This window comes from Diorhabda carinulata, chromosome 2, assembly GCF_026250575.1.
Source record: "Diorhabda carinulata isolate Delta chromosome 2, icDioCari1.1, whole genome shotgun sequence".
Lineage (NCBI taxonomy): Eukaryota > Metazoa > Arthropoda > Insecta > Coleoptera > Chrysomelidae > Diorhabda > Diorhabda carinulata.
Window position 1 is genome coordinate 11832827 of NC_079461.1, and position 14109 is coordinate 11846935.

The 14109-nt window shown below is 31.2% G+C and overlaps 1 protein-coding gene across 4 annotated transcripts in view; it reads left to right on the forward strand.

Moving 5' to 3' along the window:
* Positions 1–14109, forward strand: part of LOC130903447 (uncharacterized) — a 480490-nt gene that overhangs the window by 209700 nt on the left and 256681 nt on the right. The window contains exon 1 of one of the 4 annotated variants that reach the window (XM_057815546.1): positions 3986–4429. The exons of the other annotated variants lie outside the window; for them this stretch is intronic. Coding sequence (XP_057671529.1) covers positions 4408–4429 — 22 coding nt within the window. The 5' untranslated portion in view covers positions 3986–4407. Of the gene's footprint in view, positions 1–3985; positions 4430–14109 lie in introns of those variants that run through there. 4 annotated transcript variants of the gene reach the window in all.

The following is a 14109-nucleotide window of genomic DNA, read 5'->3' on the forward strand; positions in this document are numbered from 1 at the left end:
TATATCATCTTACTATAGAAACCCCGCAATATCCATAAAGTTAGCATGAGCTAGATAAACATCAACCTTCTGATTGGAGATAAAAAGTTCACTATGTCGTTAAACGGGTTTCGTGTTTTTATAAATCAACAGAAGATTTACTGATCAAAATTTATTTGGTAATTAGCACTATGGCCACAAAAGAATGAGAACAGAAATATTTTAATATAAGACTTAAGCATCATTTTCATTAATTATTATATTACAATTCATGAACCCACGAAGTAAATTGCTTATGAGGGACGAGAAATTTATGTTGCTTACTTCAGCGAGAACGATTCTCCCTAAGTGGAAGGAAGGTACAATTTCATTCGCTTTGGCTGCAATATTTCCAGACCCTTTTACATGCTATGTTGTCAGATCTGTCGGGAAATTAAAAATCTGCAATTCAGAAAGAAAATGTGAATTTTTACTCAAAGAGCAAATACAGAGTAATTTAGGTAAAATCACTCAGGTTATCAACATGAATACAAATTACAGAGCATCGAATCTGATAATGCAAGGAGCTTGCAACTCAATCATGCTAAAATGCTATTTGAAGAGAGTGTACTATATTATACCGGTAACGGCACAGAGGAAGCATACTGGTTACTCCAGAATTAAATAAATACTAATTTCATAGCGTATTTATTCACCCTAAGACCCAATCATTCAAATCCAATATAAAGTAAATTAACACTCCACAATAAAAAATAACAATGTGAAGGTATTCTATGGAAAAATTTCTGAAATGCGAAAATTGAAGAAACGTTAAATAATTTTGTTCGAAAGGTAGCCATAAAATCTCTTCTTATCTCTTCAAGGTATTTCCCTAGGCTAACGATGAATTTATCTCATTGTAAAATTCAACCATGGAAGCATTTCGGCGTAGCTTTTGTCTGGTCTTCTTAATATCAGGATCAATGTCAAAGTGTTTTCCTTTTGATATTTACTATTTTCAGTAATATCCATAAGTCGTATTATGCTAAAGGCGGTGGGTACCGCAGATATAAGGGGACAAGAAAACATCAATGAGCAAAAGCACACAAATCATAAGCGACCTGTAGCATGACGCATCCTAATGCTGAAGAAAAAAAAACATAATCCATTTTTTATTCGCACATATTTTCGTAAATGTTTCAATACACCTTTGATAAATTCAAAGTTGGCATGACCTTAACGTTCGACTTCGATTTTGGGCTTTTTAGAGCTATCAATTCAATCCAAAATAAAACCCGATTCTCATTTTATTGACCTATCAAAATTTTAAGATCTAAAAGCTTTCGAATAGTCTGTCGCTTATCTGATTAAACATGTTTGTCCTCTTTTGCACATTTTCATCGATTGCTTTGGGGTTAAATGACATCTCGAACGTACCTCGACCTCAGTTGGCTCATCACCTTTTTCAACGGGCTTATATAATTTTCCAAGTTTCTTAAGCTTTTATTTTAACGAACAAACGTTAGTGTTAATGCGTTATTCAAAATTCCACAGACACTACAAACAATATCTCACTAAAGCGGTTGAAGCATCAAACCTGCTAAATTGGGTTCAAACTTATAATTCATTCATCGTATGTGATGATCACACTCCAAATATCATGATCAACTTCAAAGTAATAATCAAAGAAAGCCAATGAGTCAAACAGTAGAACCGATGGATTATGATAACTATGAACGAGTCTATGAATTATAAAAGTGAAATGGTTGTAGTAGACACCAAATACAACCGTCCATTCACTAATTCTTCAAACATATCGAAGAGATTATCCTACAGTATTATAAATTTTGAAAGGATGGGATACTTTTTATTCTAGGAAAAATAATAAAGGCACTAAATACACAAGGAATACGCCAAAAAGCTAAGAAAATTAATAGAAATAACACCACACACGCGTTTCAACGTAAAATTCTAAGGAGTAACTTTAGAAAAGCTGATGTAAATAAGAACATGAGTTAACGTGACTAAACATAGCAGCGGAAGGTATACCGAGAAGAATAAGGGCATTGAGATATGATTATTAACAAAGTAATAAGCAACATACTATACATATAATAGCAAATGACCAAATCAATAAAGGCGAATACTACGCTTGAACATATGATAGTGGGAGAAGATACAATAATCCACAAGCCGATTAGAAACAAAGCAACATAAGCCATTAATTGAAGGAATGGAAAATATGCCTTGATCAACGTAGGATGTCATCCTACCTAACCATCCCCACAGAAATAAACAAAAGGAAAGCTGGACAAATGGTAATAGTCTAGAAAAATGTAATTAGAATATTATTAGGAACAAAAACATCAAAAGAAGGAAGGACCAAAGAAATGAGTAATGGGTAATCATAATAAAAGCACAAACTTAGAAAAAGTATCATCAGAAAATTACATAATTGATTCCTCTATTGCTGAGAAGAAAGAGCAGCTCAAGAAATACTTGGAGAAAGGAGATTGAAGAGGGTATGGGACCTCTAGGAATTGTAGACTCGAAAACAAAATAACCCTAGGAGCTGTGGGAATGTATGAAGAAAAAAAAGTAATGAAAAAGAAATCGAGAAGTTATCCACAAAAAAAGGTTGAAAAGCTTCAAGGTATTAGTCATGATCGTAACAGTTGATTGACTAGATAAGGTACTAGAAAATTATAATATCAACATATTATCAACCTCAGCAATATTCGTGACATAAGAGTGGAAAAAATGAGTTTAATTTTTTTTGGAGTGGTCAGATCTGATTTCCAATCTACGCTAAAAATTGTAGGTCATATTCATTGTATAGTACTTATACAATAAAAAGTTTTCGTTCCCTAAATGTTACCTATAAAGTGCAAACTTTTTTACATTGTCAGTTATGTGGTGGGAACTAAAATTAATACTCCATCGTTGTGATGTATATGAAGCAAATGGTTTTGATCACCGTTGCTGATCTTCATGAATAACTGAGAATTTCGAAAGAAAGTGTTAGTGAATTAAGCGTATAGAAAGAAACTAATTGAAAAATCACAATTAAAAAGAAGATTTAATGAAACACCTGATGCAGTAGATACTCTAATGACTGCGAGTAATGGCTCCAGTGTTAACACGTTTCTCATTGTCATAAATAGACTCATATTCGAGTTACTCAAAACGACAAGAGGCTTATAACGGATTTAGCGATTGCTAGTTTTCTGGCAAAAAAAATACCCTCATTATTTAGGAACAGAGTACTGTATCGGTAAAAAAGTCAGTCTTTGTTGCTGCTAAAATAGAATTTAGAAAATATTTATGAAAACTTTGATATAGCACTTCGAATTACTGTCTGTGTATACCAGCGAGAAATTGTTCGGTGAAATAGACTTTACTTGCTTCAAAAGAGTGAAGGGCTAATTACAATCGACTTCAAGTCAAAAAAGCTGAGTGCTTCAGCTCTTTCATACAAAGATCTAATGAACAAGATTTTGTAATAGAATATAATTAATGATTTTGCGGATTCAAAGGATCTAATACCAACAGATAATTGAGAAAAAATATTTATTTTATTGTTTTTTAACGTAAGTGTAAAAAAATATGTTCTATTCTTATTATATTCTCATTATATGAGTGTTGAATAGTTTTAAAACATACCTTACCTTACTCGAAAAGTATGTCTTTTAACAATATTCAGGTATCTTACACAAAATATTTGTATAAAAATTATAAATTTGAAATTTTCAGTCAGTAGAGGCGGCTAGAGATAAAAAGCCTACAGATGGAAAATCTGTTAATCCGCCACTGCTGGAAATGTAAATGTAGTATTCATAAAAAAACAAAAATATCAGTACCAGTTACTGAAAAGTTTTAACAGTCTCATAATTCTGAAACTATCAAAGTCACTTAGTTACTCTAATAAATAAAAAAGTTGAAATCATGTTGATTAAGAAAATCTGGGGAAGAATATTAAACATCGGCAACGGGAAACAAGAGCGTCCGTCGTACGACTTCGGCTTTCAGACATGGCATGCTGTTTCTCTCGACAGTCAGTCCGTATTTACAATTTGTAAACGTTGGTACGGTTGAGCTCCGTTACTTGCTTTCACATAAACGAATTTTTCGCAAATCGAACAGTTTTTCGCGACTTATAAATAGACAATCAACTTTTTTACTTTATCGACTACACTGTATAAACGATTTATCGAATGGTGTTGAGTTTTTATGGTTTTTTTACCGATTACGGAGACTCGTCAGCCGAAGAAGTGTTGTGATACTATTTATTTACTCTTCTTGTATTTTGTCGGCCAATTTCCACTTTTTTCTCATGTAATCCTTTGTGAGATTTAACTAAGAGGTTGGATATTGCTTCCGTGTAATGAGTTTTACAAACAGATGTAGTGCTATGGAATTCTTATTCAAAGTGAACATCGGACCACCTTCATGTTTCTGAAGACTCTTCAATGTATGTATATTCAGTATATTCGTGGGTGTTTCAAATATGTAGTTTGTTTTCAGTGCCTTAAACGACTTGTATTTTGTTAAGGCATTAATATTCGTACAATAAGGGTTTTTTTGAATGCTTTTATCATAACCAGTTCTTAAATTCTCTGTTTGAATCTTCAGTACAACTTCAATATCAAATTTTTAATTATAAACACTCTAAATATTTTCTAATTTTTTTAACAAATTTTGTTCTAGGTTATTTTCAATAATTTCAGAATAATTGATTTGCTTATTATCGCGATTATACAAAAACATTTCTCGGACAGTTCATTCAGTTCTTCTTCATTAAATACAACAATAATCTGATGAAATTTTGATATTATTGTATACTATACATAGGTAACACGATTCTTTAATGAGGTTAGAAAGTTTCACCTTGACGTTAACTAAACTAACTACTAAAAAGAAATCATTGTATACCTAATTAATTTGAAACCATATCACAAAGTACGTTTTGACATGTGTAGATATTTCTATATATTTGTGTTATAAATATGTTTTTAGTTTAAATTAATTCAGTTTCCATTGGTTGTTTCTCATTATTAAGTTAGCGGCGTTTTCTTTTTAACTTGTGTCAAATAAATCCGTGATCTTGTCTTTGGCAATAGTATTTGTTTTTATTATAAAAACTAGTCCGGCTAGACTCTTGATAAAAATACCAACGTTGCCATGTTGTTTTTTAAAAAGATATAATATGTTTAAAAACTGAATTACTAAAAATGTTTGTCAATGTATAAAAACTATAGATTAATAAGTGAAATTTTAAACAATTATTATAGTATGGAATTAAAAATTAATTCTACAAATTCTATATTTCGCTATGTAATGCATTTTATACTATTCCTTACGGATTAATAATGTGTATTAGGTCATGAGGTAAAGGACTTGAGTGATTTTCAAATGCATAATGCCTGTCGAGAAGCGGCAACACTGAGCTGTAGACAACTGGCGTTCACCTACAAATTAGCCATTGAGCTTTTTTATTCATTGTTTTTTGGTCTACCAGCAATGCATTTGTTGTAATAGTTTATATAGAATATGGACAATTTCGCATTTCAGTTTTTGCTAAACAATCTTTTAAAAAATAATAAAATACTGATTTGATTATATTCGAACCAAATGCTTGTGGTCACTGTGGTATCAGCTCAATAACCAGCTCAAATCATTGTTCCATATCAAACTAGTTATTTCGTATCGATACTAAGTGTTTGTCACGGTCTATTAGTATAAAATTGCATTCTTCTTCCCTTTCTTTAAATTACATGCAAGCTAATACCATGGTAAATGCTCTGCAGATCGCAAACTGTTGCCATAACAAATCTATATGCCAACTGGAAATAAAGGACACCGCCAGCCATCAAACAGTTCATTTTATTATTTTTCAATCGAGGTAACGATAGAATCAAAAATTATGACAACTTCTGGCAGTGAAGCTCAAAATTATATATCAATGATGAATTAAAATAATTTTTTTCAATATTTCTTAGGAAAACCGATATTATTTGAGAAAAAATGAATTAATCAGAAAATAAGTACGTGATAAGGGTTCTAATATATGCATCAAATTTAGCGAACCATAATATAAGAAAAGAGACTGAAAGCAATAGCCAGTCTGTCCAGAATTTTGACATCAGCGTCTTTTATATAATAAAAATAGAGGAATGGATAGTATATACAAAAAATTAGTGTATGCAATCCGCAATTGAGTACTTACAGGACTTATTATTTTTATTTTGGTGATATAATAATGGCTGATGACACAACTTCTGGAAAGATGGATTACACCTGATATGCTAAAAATAGCTATGAAACTATCAATTTTCTCTTATCGCTTTTCGTTCACTCTCGTATCAAAATAACCACCAAGTTTATTTCACACTAAAGGATCTTATCTCTATAATTAGAACTCCTGGTTTAAAGATATTGAATGGTGGGACATAATAGAACCCAAATCTACTGCTGATTTCCTCAAAAATCCCATGTTTCTGTCGAACATGTTTGCATGTATATTAATTTTTTCTATCGCTATAAGTTCAAAAATTCTTAAAACAAACATTTTTTCATTATTTGTTAAAAACGTAATAATTTAAATAAAAGTAGAGTTTTCAATCAAATTTCAATTCATTGACGTACGCTACTCATAACTTTTAAAGACATTTTATAACACAAAAGAAATAAAAACTGAAGAATACAGTTCACTGTTCACAAACTTACTATGTACTGACGTCATATTGGTAACGGATAGCTTAAATCAAAAGTTCAGAAAAACTATTATGAAAATTTTGCATATAAAATTAGAGGTTGATATACCATTTAAAATTCGCCAAATATCCTATTGTACCAGAAACTTTTCCATGAGCTGAAAACTAAAAACTACCTCACACATGTCCGAAAGTTATATAGAATTGGATGTCATTTATTGTGATGAGTACTTGGATCAAGATTTGTTGATTTTGGAAATAAAGTTAATGGTCATGTTAATGCCACCGAGCGGGACGCACTTGATAAGGGATAGTTTAGTGACGCGAAACTTATGTTACTATTGCCGGCAGATGTGATAACAGGTGTGTGTTGCTGTGCTTATATGTATTTAAAAAGCAAGCACTTCGTTTTTGGTATATCTCATCTTTTATTTATGAACTTATATAGCGGTAAACTTTTGTATAATAAGTTTGGTTTTTTTTATCGACAGTTTTCTACGATCAGTCGAAATGTACTTTTCCGTATTCTTGTCCAATTATTATCTAATAAGCTCCCAAACCTTTGATTTTATATCAGTCAATGATTCATATGAAGTTATACAATAACTTTTAGCTGCTTCTGGTGAATCATCATCTCGTATTTTTAAACATATTTACGATGATGATCTTTTATATAATTCTGGTCATCTTTCAATATTTTTATGACGTCCTCTAGTTTTCGTAGCTACTCTGATAAGTTCTGGGCTTTGCATACACAAGGCACCGTCAGTGCAATACCACTTCTTTCGTTGGTACGGTGGTAAGTCACAACAAATGCGTTTTACAGCATTTGGCTTTATTTGGATAGATTTGTTGGAGGCTAAGTTATACTACATTTGGTGTTGTAAAAAAGGGATAAGAACGAGTTATTACATAGGAAGAGATACTGTGGAATGGCTTGATAAATGTTAACAGTGATAGCTCTGACCATTCGATTTCCGCAGTTGTTTCGAAGAATATGGAAAAGTTGCTTGATATAGCGATGCATCGATGTTTCAACTTGCTGTTTGGAGCTTTTTGAATGTAATAAACAGGAATTTTTGCGAAAATGTATGATATGGATTTATTTAGAGACTCCAGAATTAAAGAAATTATCAGCCGAGTTGACAGCAGCTGATGGCATTGTGATGTGTGAAAGTTGAAGAGGAATGAATGCCATATATTGCATATCACTGGGATTTTATTACACTATTAATATATCTTTGTTGACTATGTTACTTCTCTCCATACTAATTATACATACTGTAAAAATCACTAAGTTCGCTAAAGATCACCGAAGTACCCTTCTTTTTACTTACATTTTGCCTTCGTAAATCAGAGCTCCAACTTTGGATCCAAATTGGATTTTTCTTTTATTAAAATGACTTCTGGAGTCTTGGCCAAGTAGGTTTGTGAAGTTGTAAAAGTTACTTAAGAGTCCAGATAATATTTCAAAATATGAATGAATTTTGAAGTTTGTTCTTTATAAATGGTTTGTAGATATTTCATCATTTCTAAGATCTCTTGATTAGATATTACTGAACTATGAATTGAATTTAATTTAAAAACTGTAATTGCGTTTTCAATATCATCAATAAATTTTTTTACATTTCTACAATCCAGATGAAGTTTTTGTATGAATGGGGTATGAATACGATCTGCAAATTTACACAGTCTTCATATATTTCCAGAAATCTTACCATACTTGGGAACAGAAACAATTTTTATAGCATTATGAACGATCTTAGTATTCCAAAAAACCTTATGTATTACAAAAATGACACAAAAACGTAGGTAAAGGCAAACATCGGAAAATGAGCTCAAGGAAACCTGCAGAACTTTCATAGAAACGACAGAGACAGTGAATCTACGAATTTCATGATAATGACAACACTACAAAGGTAAAAAGCAATCAGAAGTTTGTCAATACAACTGAACGGAGAAGAGGTAATGAGTTTAGAACAAGTTCAAAGTTATGTATGTCTTGGAGTGGTTATCAAGGACGACGGTGAAAAGGAAGGAAATCTGGAAGCGAGGAAAAGATCCAAAATAATCTTCAGAAAGAAATATAAGACCAACAGTGACCTACGTAGGCAAAACGTGGATTCTTAACAAAGCAGACGAAGAGAACTTAGATATATGGAAAAGAAAAATACTTTGAAGGAGACTAGGTGGTAAAAAGGAGGGAGATGTATGGTTGAGGAGAACAAAAACAAATGAAGTGAAGAATCTATTTGGAAAAACTAAGTAAAATAATAAGATCCAAAAGAATAGAGTGGCTGGTTGTGCTTAGATTTTAGAGCAACAAAAAAAATGTTGGTCATAGAACAAGGGGAACAAGAGAAAAAAGAAGACCACGGAAAAGATGGTACGCAGAAGTGATGAAAACCTAAAATAAGGAGTAATTCAGGACTGGAAAACGAAAGCAAAAAATAGGAATGGAAGGGAATCACTTCCATACGTTAAGCACCTATATAAGTGATTCCCTTCCATTCCTATTTTTATAGATATTTGCATATTTACTTAGTAAATTATTTGTTTTTGATTTTGTTGTAAAATATTCATTGAATTATCATATCTGTCATCATCTTCTGAATCAGGAGTTCCAAAAATCCATTTATCTATTTTTCCTACAACATTTATTAATCTTCTATTTGTTCTAATGTGCGGATAAATATTTTATGATTTTTCATCTAATATGTTAATAATTAATGGTGTGAAATGGGATTTGTTGCATATTCCTCTATTAAACTATTTCTTAAACTATAAAAATATTCTTTTAAATTTTCTATTTGCTTATCAATTTCTCTTACATCTATATAATATATATAAAAGTATGCTTAGAATATAAAGTTTACATAATCCTAAATTAATTGGTAATTGTAATGGTAATTTGTACGTCTTGTGTCTAGTTCTTCTGGTAAAATGTTTTATGTATTAACAGTATTAACAATTTTCCCGAATTAACTTCAAGTTTTCTGATTATATTTTCATGATAAATTCCTTTATTTGCTTCTAAAAGTATACCAGAATCTTCTATAATTTTGACTTTTTAAAATTTACATGTTATATCTTGATTCGTATATGAGGATGGATCAGTTTTATTTTAATTTCTTTTATTGATTAATCTTTATTTAACTTCAGCTTTTTTATATCTAATTTTATCATAGAATAATATAGAGGTTTCTTTGTGATTTTGAATATAATGAGATCGTCTAAATCAAAAGGATCTAGATTATTTATAAATCTTTAAATTATTTCAAAAGGTGTGAATTGGGTAACGGAATGAATTGAGTTAATATATGATGATAGAATTGAATACACGTTGATGTTGGGTGTTAAATCTTTGTTGGTTTCTCGAAGGAATCGAAAATGTTCAATTGAACTGGAATGAAATCTCTCGACAAGTGAATTAGAATTAGAAACTATTTTTTGCTGTGATATAGTGCAATTTAATTTTATGTCATTTTCAAAAATATTTCAAATTATTTTTAAATTCTGAACCACAATCATGTGTATACTTGAAATAGGGTAAGTTCGAGCGTAATGTGAGAATGCATCTATTATTGTTAAAAAACATCGATATGTGTATGATCAAATGGTTTATTCGTTGTTGGGGTTAAATTTAATTACTGGAGATTTTCTATCATATTTGATCTTTTGACATATTCCACAATTATTAACAAAATGTTCTATATCTTCTGAACTTCTTCTTTATATTGGATATGGAATGGAATGGAATGGATATCTACAGGATTTTACATGTACTGGAATTTCATCTGTTGTTTTAATTGAATTTTTCATTTTCGAAGTAAACCTCAATGGATTACCCGGTTTTAGGAAAAAATCAGAAATTTTTTCCCATTATTTAATTATATTACTTTTTTCTTTTGAATTCATATGATCTGTTCTGATTAACTTACTTATATCTATTTTTTGTATTGTTTCATTTGTATTACATTGACTATAATATTTTTTTATTATTTTCTTCTTTTTCTTTCTTACTTTAGTCAAATATCATATTACGATTTTTCAAAAGGATAAGCTTTAAGAGGTTCATATATAGTTATAGAATTTTTTTAAATGTTTCATTCATTATTTCAACAACTGCAAAGCCGTTTTGACCTACTGTTAATATTTCTGGAATATAAACTTTTCCAAATATGTTTTATTTATCAAAATTTCTCCATTTAATATATCTACTAGTAAATATCTCAATAATTTTTCTGTTGGACCAATATGAACTGAAAATTTTGGTAATCTGTATTTTATGGGAATTGAAACTTGTTTATCATATCATATCTTTTAGACCTACGATACCATCAAAAAAGTCATGAAAATCATATAGTATGTAATTTATTTTATCATTTCTTTAAAAGCGGGTATATCTGCCTGAAATCTGATCGTTCTACTTACTAATAAAGTTTTAGTTTCAACGTTTGAATGATAAATGCAGTGAGGGTAATACTTTCTGCGATAACAGATCTTAACAAAGATTTATTACTACCGGTGTCGATCAAAACTTTCAATTTGGAAATTGCAATTTCAATATATGGTAATGGATTATTAGCTGCAATATTTATTTCAACAGTTTTTAATTCTCAGTTCGAGGCGCTTTTCGAAAATTTACAGTTTGATTATTTTGATTTCAAATTTTCAAAATTATCTATCATTTCTTCATTTTTCTCATCATATCCATTATTATAGGTACAATTCTTAAAGATGTAAAATTTGATTTTCTCTTTGGAAATATCTGTTATTATTAATATTGTTATTTCTACTAGGTATATCAATGAAATTTCTTGATGTCGTACATATCGGCTCTAGTCTAAGTAGAAGTCACGTCTGTTAGGAAAACATTATTTTAATGCTTCTTTCATTTTAGGCCATTTATTCAATTACATCCTATTCTCTACCATGACCATGATAGTTTTTACAATTAATTTTTCTTGTATACTTTCCAAAACATGTGTGTTTATATCATTATAGATTGCATATGTTTCGATAAGTTTTTCACATCTGTTGATAAACTTGTTTAAAGTATTACTATCTCCGGGGAAAAGGCCGAATCCTATTTCTTGTCCCTCGTAGATCGTATGTCTTCGCACTCTGTATTGGAATTCTTAGTCGAGTTTTTTATCGCCACTTTGCGGAAAAAATACACGACCGCAGGAATCTTAGTGTGTCTGCGCCAATTCTACGTTTCAATTCCGAAATTTTATTTTTAAAAAACTTCATTCACAAAAATACGTTTAAATGGACTCAATTTTAACAATTGAATTTACAAAATTCATTAAAATGCTATTTACAAAAATTCTTAATGCTAATTAAGTATTTATGAAATATAATCTTTTTACGTTTTAATTTTTAAAGTTTTCTAGATTTTTCTAGATGCAACTCGTGGAATAGAATGATTCAGGTCAATTTAAAAAAACACTGTCGGTTGAGTATAAATAAAAAACTTTCATTCTGGTAAATGAATATGAGTCTAGGTACTCACTTATTGATACCGTATCGATACATTGTTTCGGATTGAGTCATATTATGCCATATTATCACCAGTTTTGAAATTACTAAGGCAAAGTAATTGGATACTAGTTAATAAGTAATTGTTTGAGTTCGATATTTCATTATAAAATGTTTGACTTAATTTTAGGTATACAGTGTTACAAAAAATAAACGAGAATCTGTTAGTGGAACACAAATTAATCAATCTATTTTTTTGGATTTACGTCGATGTACTCAGACAAATAATTTGTTTCAAAAGCAATTCAAGGAATTAGTTTGTCTATCAATTTAAAGAATATTCATAACAAAATAGGTTTTAAGTGCATTGAATCAGTGGGAAACACTATCGTATACTTACCATACGAGGTCTGACTATTAAATAACTGCGCGCCTATGGGGCGCCCTAGACGGGTGGGGTAAAAAACGAGTAGTTCGTTGGGTATCCAGATATCTTGTCTATACACGTCCCAAAACACTTTTCCGTCATTAATATAATATTTGTACGGTAGCGGTTTGAAACGAACGTGTTTTCTCGTGCCGAAAACCATGTGTGACGAAAAACAAGAGCAACGTATCAATGTCAAATTTCTCGTTATATTGAAACAAACTTTGACTTTGACTGCTATAAATTGTTTCAAGAGGCCTGTGGGGACAATTCTCTATCTCGTGCGCGTGTTTTTGAGTGGTGTAAACGCTTTAGTGATAGCCGAGAGAGCACTGAAGATGACCAGCGCTCAGGTCGCCCTGTGACTGTTTCAACTCCGGAAACCGTGACCAAAATCAACCAAATTGTGCGTGCAGATTCGAAAGAGCATCCGGATGATTGCCGAGGCTGTAAACGCCGATAAAGAAACGGTTAGAAAAATCTGTGAGAAATTGGTGCCAAAAAATCTATTCAAACTTCCTTCAAAGATTAGAAAAAGATCTGCTTTGAAAGAAAACCGATTTGAGTAAAGCAAAAAACGGCAGAGCTCCGAAAGGCACTCACCAAAGAAGACTTCCATCACTGCTTCGATCAATGGAAAAAACATATGGAAAAGTGTGTGGCGGAGGTGAGGGGAGTATATTAAAGGGGAGCATTCGAATGTAGAATAATTTTTATAATAAAATCCTTTTTCGTAACTAGTCTCGTTATTTAATAGCCAGACCTCGAATAATTATTTCGGTAAATTCATGAAGATCTTAGATAACGAAATATATGATTTAACAAAAATGTGTCGTATTCTGATGTGGCAAAACTTTTTTCTACACATTCAAAGTGTAGAATAGTTACACACATTTCTTTACATTGTTTTCTTTACTTTGCTATGTTGTTAGTTTTTTGTGAAAGAATCCACTACATAACTATAATTTCAATTTTAAGATACATATATATACACCTCAAATCTTTAATAAAATCTCAAAGAAACACTGTAGTGTTAGATCCAGGTTTCATCCACAGTTGCGAATCGATACAATGAATCCGACTCATTTTGCTCAAACCGCGTCAACAAGACCAGGAAAATGTTCATTCGAATTCGCATTTGGTCCAAAGTGATCAAACGCTTGAATAGCATATAGATGTATAATTCTCCAGACAGTTTATATGGCGTTTTTTATGCCGATAGCCTCTTCTCTCCGCTCTATCCTTAATACGCCGGTTGTCCAGTACCTTTTGGCGAACTTTTTCGATGATATCGCTGGTTATCGCAGTTTTTGGCCGTTCCGAATGCTCCGATACGGCCATGTTTGAACTCAGTTGCCCAAAATGTTACGATCGTACATGTCTCCGTATACACTATTTAACTCGTGTTTCATTTTCATAGGCGTATTGCTTTCCAAAAATACGTGCTTTATATGATCAAGTAGCAGCGATCCTAAGACTTGTAGAAAACATACAAAATATTCATGAACCAAATGCATTTTTAAGAAG